At 32.8% G+C, this 11,225-nt stretch overlaps 1 protein-coding gene across 1 annotated transcript; it reads left to right on the top strand.

Moving 5' to 3' along the window:
• The first annotated feature begins 59 nt into the window (after window positions 1-59).
• On the top strand, window positions 60-9,787 carry LOC110815476 (ras-related protein RHN1). Its single transcript, XM_088213670.1, has 7 exons — window positions 60-286; window positions 376-453; window positions 538-705; window positions 1,078-1,126; window positions 2,228-2,301; window positions 3,226-3,319; window positions 9,391-9,787. The coding sequence occupies exons 1-7, from the start codon at window positions 248-250 to the stop codon at window positions 9,489-9,491; spliced, it is 603 nt and encodes a 200-aa protein (XP_088069796.1). The 5' UTR covers window positions 60-247; the 3' UTR covers window positions 9,492-9,787.
• Window positions 9,788-11,225: the final 1,438 nt, after the last annotated feature.

Here is an 11,225-nt window from a genome sequence, read left to right as displayed (position 1 = left end):
TGAACACCGCGTCTCCATCCTATTCACACGCAACAGCTCTCTCTTCTTCTTCTTCTTCTTCTTCTTCCAACTCCTTGTTATACACGCTCGTATCTCCTCTAATATTTGCAAAGTTTCCTTGCCTGAAAATTTACTCCTCATCATCCTCATCACACCGTCTTCATCGTCACGATCCCTCTCAGTAATTTTAAAATCATCGTCTCCATTTCTTCGACAACGACGATTACATCACCGTCACGCAACGTCAATGGCTGCGATTGGTCACAGCAATCTCAATGCGAAACTCGTGAGTCCCCCGATAACTCTCGTCGTGCGAGGATTTTTATCTGATTCTGATCCAACTGACGTGTTTGTGTTTTTTCCTGATCATCTCAGGTTCTGCTGGGCGACATGGGCGCTGGGAAATCCAGCCTCGTCTTGCGTTTTGTCAAGGGCCAATTTCACGAATTTCAGGTTAATCATCTTTTTTTTTTTTAGATTTCCTCTTCTCTGCCGTCTGGTTTTTGGATTGAGTCTAACCGTCCGGTGTTTTTAAAGGAATCGACTATAGGTGCGGCGTTTTTCTCGCAGACGCTGGCGGTGAACGATGCGACAGTGAAGTTTGAGATATGGGACACGGCGGGGCAAGAGAGGTACCATAGCTTGGCTCCAATGTACTACAGAGGCGCTGCTGCAGCTATTATTGTCTATGACATTACTACTTCTGTACGTATAACATACGTGTCTCCTGTTATATACCCTTCTATTTTTTGTCTTATGAAAATGATGCGCATTTATTAGCGCTGTACTTATCTTCTGGAGCTAAACCGTTTAACTAAAAATCGAAATTTCAATGGATTTAACTATATTGGCAGCTCGGCAGCATGCTAGATTTTCTTTTCTTTATTAGTTTTTCTGTAACTTACGATCAAGAAGGAACTAATAAGAGAAATAAAGAAATTATTAATGTTTGAACTGGACTAAGATGATGATATGATTTTCTGAATGATTTAACGACATGAATGCAGAAAATTTATGTCTTTTTTTTTTCATCGAAAAGGGTTTTTCAATTAACTAATTATCATTTCCAAACTCCAGGAGTCATTTACTCGAGCTAAGAAGTGGGTGCAGGAACTCCAGAAGCAAGGTGCCTACTGCTAAACTCTGAACTCCTCTGCACGTGTTTCCCTTCTTTTCTTTTCATTTTTTTAAAAATAAAAGTATGAAATTGTATTGAAGTAAAAGTGCCAAGGGGGCAGTGTCCATTTACAAAAAATTTACAAATCGATTAAACAATCGACTATAGAGCCAAGATCATTGAAGGTCTTATCTTACATGGTGGAACCAAGTACAAGGCAGGACCTTAGCAGGCTAGTTTTATAACATCTTGTTATTTTTTTAAATAAGTTTTATAACATCTTGTTGTTGAATGATAATATTAAATGTTGAAGACAGATTGCATTTGGCATATCTTATTGTCTTTATGATCAAACTTTTAGTTATTTGGTTCCACCCAAATTTACACGGACTGAGTAACCTATTTAAGCTTTTTGGATATAATTTGGTTACTTTAGAGCTGGGTTGGCCACACATTAACCATTCAGTAGTACAGATGTTGAGACCTCCTTAATAAGCTGTTTCTTCTACTAAACATGGAATTATGCATATATGCGTGGGGTATTATATATGAACATGCAAAGATGTTTTCGAATATTTACAATATTCGCACCCATGTACGTTGACATGTTTAATATTTTGGTAGTTTTTTTAATAGAAAGAAGTACTTTTTTAGCTAGTAGGCCTCACCATCTCTTGCTGCTTTGATGGCTATCTTGGTGCTATACACTTTGAAAATTCCCTGAATCATAGCTTCCTTAGGGCTTTTCACGTAAAGAATTCCTGGGAAAATGACTTCTGCAGCCTCTTGCTGCACCAAAAGTTTTTCACTATTATTTTACTTTTTAGATGAAAGATATGGATATATAAACAATTGTTTTTAAGGAATCGGAAAGAAGATGGAGTCCTCTACCTTATTTTATTAGAAAAGCCCCAACATATAACCTCTATGTGAATTGCTTATTTTGTATGCAAAAGGGATAGTGCATAATTTGGTTAGCTGCAAGTTGTTCTGTGTTCCAAGCTAACATCAATTTAGATGTAACGTCATAATGTAACAACTAAAACTAATGGGCAAGGATGAGATATTTGTTACAAGGTGCTATAACATTCTACTTTGTAACTGTCACAGGGAACCCTAACATGGTAATGGCCCTTGCTGGTAACAAAGCTGATCTAGAAGACAAAAGGAGCGTAACATCTGAAGTAAGTAGCAATTTTCTATCACTCATTCTACTTGTTGGCATGGAGTTTCTTTTGTATTAATTGTCTTTTTAGTTGTGCTGTTACTTTATGAGTTTTAATCTGTTTTTTGGTTAAGGGTGCAGACCCTCCTTATCTTTATGTTGATGGCATTATTGTAACATCTTGTGGACAAAATGGCCCATAACAGTAACGTTCTCTTGAAACTGAAGAGAGGACATTTATGTTTTCACTAATTTTCCTCTTTTCTTCATTTCCTTTCCTGGTAGAAAAAAGTTCTTTGGAGTATAATAGAAAAGATAAGACAGAGAGAAAGATGAATAGAATATAAAACATGGAAAAAATCTTTTAACTGTTTTCTGAAGTAGTTTATTGAAATAGATTTTGGTATTTCTCATCTGTGAAATTTTTTCTTTACCTATAGCTATTCAAACGTGTTTTTGGACAAATAACGGTGTTCTATACTTGTCTCTCGAAACACGATTTTGAGAACAGAATAAAAGACTTATGAAAAGATGTCCCACGAATCAGATCCAAGGGCCTACCAGCATATAGAATGTGAACATAACTGCATTAGTTTAGATTATCGCTATGCTACTACATCGACGTATTTAGTTTTACCTTTCCTAAGTTGTTATTGTCTATAACAGAAGCAAAGTACGTGTATCTTAATTCTTATGTATTAAATTGATCTCACCAGAAATTTCTTCCTATCTGAATTGTTTATTCATCATATATATATGTCATGTTTCACATATTCTCAAATGAGTTGTGTCCTCTATCTGCCTTGTGACTGAATTTTGCATCCTTTTCCTCTCCAAAAAAAGTAAAAGTTTCACTGGCAGTTGTTTTATTCTAAACATAATTTCTCCTAGTCGAGCTGTGTTATATGTGTTGCCTTTTGAGTTTAAACTGATTCATTTACAGGAAGCGCGCACATATGCCGAGGAAAATGGCCTTTTCTTCATGGAAACATCCGCCAAAACTGCTGCAAATGTCAATGACATCTTCTATGAAATAGGTATTTATTTAATTTTTCTTTGCTGTTGACTAATGGATGTGGGGATGAAATTGTAAATAAGTGAGATGGGCATATATGAGTAGTCCCCTCCTTGTTGGACAAGAAGAGTAAAGCTCCAATGGAGTTATATTCCCAAAATGTGGTAAATGAATAAGATCCTTGACAAGTCCTATTCATATTTAGTTGGTAGGTTATGTGCAATTTTTTCTGTTTTCCCTTCTTTTTAGAAAAGAATCTTAACTTTCCTTAATGATTGTAAGAAGTTTGTTTTCATGTTGGCATTAGGGGGAAGTGTATCTTGTTTCTCAGCTTGGTGTATATTGAGTCTTCCTAGTGTTACTTCTGTTACTACAAGTATTGAATTTACTAGATCTTGAGCGATCAATAAACAATGCTTGAGCTAAGAATGCCAAATGGAAATTCATTCCGACTGAGTCATGAGCAGTTTTGCTGGATTATATAGGATTTAGACTTAAGCCATTCAATAAGTCGTCACTTGTCTGAAATTCCCTTTGTAACCTAGCGAATGGCTTAGTAACGTTTTACCTAAATGAAGATCCTTAAAACTTAAAACTTATGTTGTTAGTAATGGGTAGATTAGATCTATCTATACAGCTCGTCAATAAAATCATCCTCTCGATTTTGGATCAGGATATTTCAATTCTCCTTATTTGAAATCTTAATGTCCTCATCAAGTCCATATATTATAATTACAAATCACAACAAAGTTTGATATGATCCAATATGACACTAATGAAGTGTTGCTAGGATAAGACATGAATTAATACTACTTATAACACCCTGGCTCTAAACAGTCTACCAACTTTTTGAATCCAAACCAATTACTTAAAAATTTCAGCTTAAATTGGTAGTAACAAATGACTTGAGTCCATAAACTGAGCTCACACATTTCTTTCTCATGAGAGAAAAGAGAATCAAAATTGGGTTCAGGTATAGGGGCAGCTTCTCCTTTGTTCAAGTAAGAGCAATTTGGCCCACTGGATTTTAAAACAGAACATATTTTTTCAATAAAAGATGATTTTTTTTATAGAGTTTTGATAATTTTGGTTCCAGTTCTAATAAATAATTTAAACCAATAAATGTTCTTATTTCTACTTAATTGACCCCACTATCAGAATATTCAAACATATGGATCTGCATGAACCCATAGTTTTAATTAGAACATAAATCAAGAGCTGTGCCTTCAATAACTTGGAGGTTTTTATTTGTTTTGCAATTTTTTAATATGACTAGAGGAAATTCTATAATTACCCTTATAATCTTTATCTCTGTTAATGATATATTTCCTAAAAGTTTGTATCCTTATCTAACCCTTGAGTCTCTGTATGCATATCTTATAACAGTTTTATTTCATAATTATTTTTCATATCATGTGCCTTAGTTGACCTTAAGAATTGCTTTTACTTTCTTTTTCTTTATGCACATTTGTTTTGACAATGCAAATGCCTCTCTTGTCCGGAATCCAAGAAAATCTTTTATTCATTAATGTTCATTGTCAAAGCTTTTGTACTTTATAGATTAAGCCTAGTACGCGGAACAAGAAGTGATTAAATTGGAAAAGCCTAGTACCAAAAATATCAAGATAATTATGTAAGCATGATAATTTGTATATTATTAGGAATTTTGACCTTATTTAGGACATATTAAGTAGTTCAGAAGCTAAAACTGTTTATGAAATTTTTTGTATAGTTTCTATTGTGGTCTAGGATTTTCTGTTCTACCTTAATTTTCCTATTAAGGATTTCCATTCTTTAGGGAATTTACTTTCCTATTTTGGTAGTGTTTGCTGCTTTTAGAAAGAGTATCTTAAAGTAGTTTGAGGTTAACTTCTATGGTTATTATTCAACAAATTTGAAATTTTTTTATTTAATTACTTACAACTGAGATCTTTGTTTTTCTTATTTTCAAGCTCTTCTTTTCCTATATCACTACCTAGTGGTTTCCAAGCACATTTTGATCTGCGTTTATCTTCACAATGCTTTTGAAGTTTATTTAGTGATAAATTTACTGCGGGACCACTAAAAGTCCCAAATCCTTTTTTGCCTTAACTACAAAATATTACGTGACAGATCCATTCATATAAAATTAGGTAGTTTCTATTCTTTCACTGCCAACATCTATTTGCTGCGCACTTGGCTGAATACTTGTTTCACTTTATGTCACACCTTATGGGAAAAGGGTAGCCGACATGGGGTCATGCCCCCCTCCCTCCCTCTCCTACATCTCCAAAGCAAAAGTTGGTTGGATTTTCTATGGTTGGTACCCTGGTCTCTGTCCTGGCCCTTGACAACATTATCTTAGGGTGGTAGAAGCTTTAGTGGACTAAAAGTTGGTTGCTTCTTTTCCATACTTATTTTCTTAGCTCATTATCAGTTGACTAGAAAATATGACCAGGATAGGCTTTGACAGGCTCTATTCCCCATAAATTCACTTTGTTTATGAAAAGGATTCATTATTTTTGGAGAATGATCAGCAAAGATTTCAAGGTTTTAGATAGTCATGATTGTAGATGTTGTGTGTGGAAAAAGATAGATAACTGATAGCAAACAGTTGTGAAATAGTGGACTTAATCTAGATGTCTTTATTTGGCAAAGATTTAGCTCTCGTTTCTTTTATGCTTGAAACTAGATCCTTTGGGAAAGCAATTGAGGCTGCAGGAAAGGAGTTAAATAATGACTTAATATGATCAAATAGTAAAAATCTTGAAATTGCTATATTCTTGAGTATTCCAGAGAATATTATAGATATATTAACTAAATTATAAATTTTGTATATGGTTGGTACTCCCTTGCTACCTTTGTGAATAATACTTTTCATACTTTTTAATTTTTTTTTTTAAAAAAAAGATATTATTGAGTATTCTAGATGCTTTCAAGTAGAATCATGAGTAATTGAGCAGGTAACTAGGTGGGTCAGATAGGGGTTGAGATCATGCTGTGACATGGACTTGCTTCCGTGTTGTTAGTCTTTAGACTGATTTAGTCCTGATGTACAAGCAACTTGAAGTCTTCGAATTTTTGTATATTGAGGATCATATACACAGGTATATATCGCTTTTACTAACAAAAAAGGGAAATTGATTATATGGTAACTTAAATTAAACCAAAGTTTCAAAGCAACTAACTGGTATCCCGTATTTTTTGGTAGATTAATTACCTAATATTGATATAGAAGATTGAGAGATTGTCCAACAATCCGTCTCAAGTTGGTGCATATGCATCTTTCGTTCCCATCATAGAAGCAAGTCCTCAAAATATTGCACTAATTAGTCCGTTTGTTAGTATATCGGCAAGTACAAATCCATCCATCCAACTTTTCCTTTGTGAAGTCTATCTATTTCAATGTGACTCGTCTTGTCATGTTGCATAAGATTGTAAGCAATGTCAATGACAGATTTGTTGCTGCAAAATAATTTCATTGATCCCACCCATCTAATCCTTAAATCTCCCAAAATTATCTTGAGCCACAATAATTCATACACTCCGTATGCTATTATCCTGAATTCTGCCTCTGCACTTGATTTAGCAGCTAAATCTTGCTTTTTACTCCTCCAGTTCATAAGATTCTCCGAGAAGTATAATAACCTTTAGTAGGCGGTCTATCAATTGGTGAACCTGCATAATCTGTATCGATATGCCTCAAGGATTAATTCAGTGTTCGTTTTAAATGGTATTCCTTTGTTAGGATGAGCTTTTAGGTAATGTAATATCCTGTAGACTACATACATCTTGAGTTATGCCTAAATTAACTAATCACCATGAAAGAATATTTGTTGTTTGGCCTTGAATGAGCAAGGTATATAAATCTCCTACTAGTATCTGGTACATTTGTCTATCTGTAGTTGGATCTTTATTTTCATATCTAAGTTGTGAATTTGCTCAATTAGTCTGAAGACAAGTCTACATGCTAATATGGTTGTCTCCATTGGAAGAATGATCACAATCTTCTGCTATGACATAAAGATGTTTTTCCCCGAATGAGCTACTTCAGTTCTTAGGAAGTACTACAATCTTTCTTGTTCTTTTGATCTCAAATTTTGTGACTAGGTATCTTCTCAATGCTTCATTCTCATTCTTATCATTTAGATATGGTACATCTCCCTTGCCAAGAATCAGGATCTGGACTTGATCAAATTGAGCATTGAGACATCCAAGAAAATCATAAACTAATGTTCTTCAATAAATTTTTCAAAATTGCAACATCTTCTCTGCACTTAATTTCAAGTCAAGTTCTTGCTACATGCTCTGCAACAGATTTGCATGTCCGATAACAATTTTACTGCTTTCTTTGATCGTACTAGTTTTGACGTTAATCTTGTATCCTTGTGCTGCATCACGAGCCTCCAAATATGTCTAGCCAACATCTTGGATCTCTATATCCATGGATAAAAACTTCTGTGTTGTTGCTGATCTCAGAAACTTTTTGAGTTCCATAATTGGATATCTTTATCCCACTCATCAAATTTTATATCTCCTTTTTTATCTTGTCCCTAGGAGATGGCTGATTTTTCTTTCGTCTCCCAATAGCTTTGCATAGATTAGGATAACTTATATATTCTTTCTGTTTGGTCTATATGTTGTCTTAATATTTTGGAACTCTCTTACCGATTGATTGATGAGAACTTCCTTTGTTTAATTAGTGATGTTGGAAAACAATATCATCTTTTTCATTTCCAACATCTTTTTATCCAGAATGTTGCATCAGGTCTCCTCCTAAAAGTTCGGCACACAGTGAATCCAGAAAGGATCCCAACAATTAAGGTCACAAACAGAGAATTTAAGTCCAGCGAGGGAGCTAACAATAAAAGCTAGTGTCAGCTGTGCAGCAATGAAGGCCATGAAAAAAAATAAGCAACAAGACTAGAGAAGATAATGCTTCATGGGGTAGGCTTTTGCATGCACGTGTACACATAAAGAAGGCAGGCATGAGCTTGGACGAATGCGTGCTGGATCAGCTGCAAGGGACAAACCTGTGAGTAGAGGAAGGCATCCGTAACAAGAATGAGGCTGAGCCTGGAAACAAGGCTGCAAACAATGTTGGATTTTTTTTTTTAATAGAAAAGTAAGAGAAGGCTGAGAACCAAATAAAAACGCTTAGAACTTTGATGCCTAGTGGAATTGCAAAGGAAAGTAATAGCATAATAATATAACTGTTCCAAAAAGAAAAATTAGATAACTAATAGTAGCAAATCAAATTTCCGTATCAGTGGAGTTCCCCAACCTTTGTGTCCCATGTTCTTAGGAAGACTAATTTCCTAATATTGAAACTCTGAAGATTGAGTATTTCCGATAGTTGTGGAAAAGTTTACCATTAGGGAACTATCATGTCTGGTTGTTTGACAGTATAACTTCCTAGATCTGGAATATTGATTCAAGCTTCCAGCTTGGAAAAAAAATTGGTTTATTTGGAAGAAAGCTTGAATACTTTTCATGATTATATATCTGTGAAATGGGTATATTTTGGACACTACCATTGCTAGGCGGAGGAGTGTCTTAGAGAACCTTTTTTTATACACTAAAATGGTTACTCAGTTGAGAGAATCTATACAACATAATCCTCCTGACTCTTTAGGCAGACTGTTGACTGTAAGATTCCCATAGACTGAGTGGTTGGAGTTTTGTTGAATCTAGGTAAGATATTGTTTAATCGAAATTTGTTTCAAAATCTCATTTAAGAGAGAGGATGACCTCTTTATAAGTAAAATAATTTCAACTCTAAACAATATTGATAATTTCAATTCCCAAGAACAGCTCCAAAAAAATTGATGCAGGTGAAATTTGTGAGAGTAAGAGGGTAAGTTGTCGCATGCATAATCCTGAATTATAAGAAAAAGCTTCCAGAGCTTCAGGGATAAAGTTTGATTTAGTACTCTGGTTTTAGATAAATAAGATCAATTTTCAATTGATCAATCTTGGAATTATGCCTTTAACTAGCTACTGGTCTAGTAATTTACAGTTACTTTTTAAAATCTTCTATTTAACATTTTAAAGAATTTTCATCAGGCTCTTAAATGTTTCTAACTGCAGTAATATTGATTTTGTTATAAACAGCAAGGAGATTGCCTAGGGCTCAGCCTGCACAGAATCCAGCAGGGATAGTTCTAGCGAACGGACCAGCAGAAGGAGCTCGGGCTGCATCGTGCTGTACATAATTGTTTCAAGAGTTCCATATGTCTCAACTGAATATTAGGTATGGCATCCGGGTCACGTTTTGTCCAACTTGAAAATGGGAATATGTAATCAAGTAAGACAATGCAATAGAAACACCACCCCTATTTGTATTTTGTGCAACTTAGCTTTTGGCTTTGCTGGTAGGGGGAAGTTTGTATATCTTGGATCTTGTTTGTATGTATCTTCAAATTGGATCGTTTTAATTAGAAATTAGTGAACCCTTGACATTAGATTTACTTCTACGTAATATGGCAAATATATAGTCTATTTGTTTCTAGACTATGTTCCAAATCAAATTTATGGAAGTTTATTGAATTTATTTATGAATTCACACTCATTCTAAACTTAGATTTAAAATGCATTATTCTAATTGTATACGAAATTTAATTTTTATTATTTTAAAAAGATTATTATGATTTAAAAAATAATAATTATGATCTTTTAGTGAATTTACTAATGTATTCTATAAAGGTTTTAAATAATATATAAAAGTAAAACCAGAAATTTATGCATGTTAATTTATTATTTTTTTAAAGAATCATTTTATATTTAATTAGTAAATTTTTAGCATGTACACCTACTATAATTTTTAGAATAAAAAAAATCTAAAGTACAAAAAAATATTAATATTATTTTATATATAAAAAAATTTATAAAATTTAAAAAATATAATAAAAATATGAGATAATTAGTATTTTTTTTTTGAAAAAATTGCATGATAAATAAAGTATGAGCAATAAATAAGTAAACAAAAGTTTATATAATAATTACAAAGTTTGTAATCTATTACAAATTTAAACAGATAACTATTATTTATATATATATATGTAGTTAATTAAAAATTAAATTTTATTTTTATTTAAAAAATTTTAAATAGTCATTAATTTGCTATATAATTTTTTAAATACATCTCTAGAAAGAAAAGTGATGAATTTCTACTAAAAACATTAAACTCCAAAATTAAATGTATTAGTAAAAAAAATATAAACATTAATACCTTCAAAAGATAACATTATCAGATTTAATTATTTAAATAACAAAATAAATTTAAAACATCTTTTTGAAAAATGGAAAGTGTTTAAAAAGAGTGGATTAGGCAATACTAATTTGTTATTAATATGAGGCTTAGTATTGAGATGTGGCTATCTTAGCTAACTAATCTTTACAAAAGATTAGATTTGGTTACACTAATTTGCTATCAATAAGAGATTAATTGTAAAGGCCCAACCTCCTACTAAGGATTTCGAGTATGTAATTCAGAAATAGTGAAATAAATAATACTGAAATTTATAATTTAGCAGAAGCAATTAGAGTTTAGAGTTACATTTGTTGCACAATTTACTTAAAAAAACTCAATAGGATTATCAGAATGACTTCTGAAACTTTAATGAGAAAAGTATAAGAAAAAACAAATATGATTAACTTCTACTCGAAATTGACAAAGCGGAAGAGGTAATCTCTTAACTAGTTTCTTATTGTTCAGGATTCGGGTCTTGATCATCCTGATCTGAAATGATTAATAATAAAATAGTGAGTTACACTAGTTTAGTAAAAATATAAATACCTTACCCAGTATACGGAAAATCAAAAGGTTGTCGAAAACATAAACAACCAATGGAGTTCATTCTCAATAAAACTCGAATGTTAGTGCATTTATTATTCATTTCACTGAAAATATTAATATTTTCTCAACCCATCTATAAATTTTTAAATGT

Source organism: Carica papaya, chromosome 1 (genome assembly GCF_054855325.1).
Source record: "Carica papaya isolate Zhongbai chromosome 1, ASM5485532v1, whole genome shotgun sequence".
Classification (NCBI taxonomy): domain Eukaryota; kingdom Viridiplantae; phylum Streptophyta; class Magnoliopsida; order Brassicales; family Caricaceae; genus Carica; species Carica papaya.
The sequence above is the reverse complement of the archived record's forward strand: the minus strand, read 5'-3'. Positions and strand labels throughout refer to the sequence as shown.

Bases quoted from the DNA above. Each gene is read 5' to 3' on its own strand.
- LOC110815476 (XM_088213670.1), top strand. From the start codon at position 248: ATGGCTGCGATTGGTCACAGCAATCTCAATGCGAAACTC. The intron at 454-537 runs GTTAATCATCTT...GTGTTTTTAAAG, and splicing joins GCCAATTTCACGAATTTCAG to GAATCGACTATAGGTGCGGC. The intron at 1,127-2,227 runs GTGCCTACTGCT...TAACTGTCACAG, and splicing joins GCAGGAACTCCAGAAGCAAG to GGAACCCTAACATGGTAATG.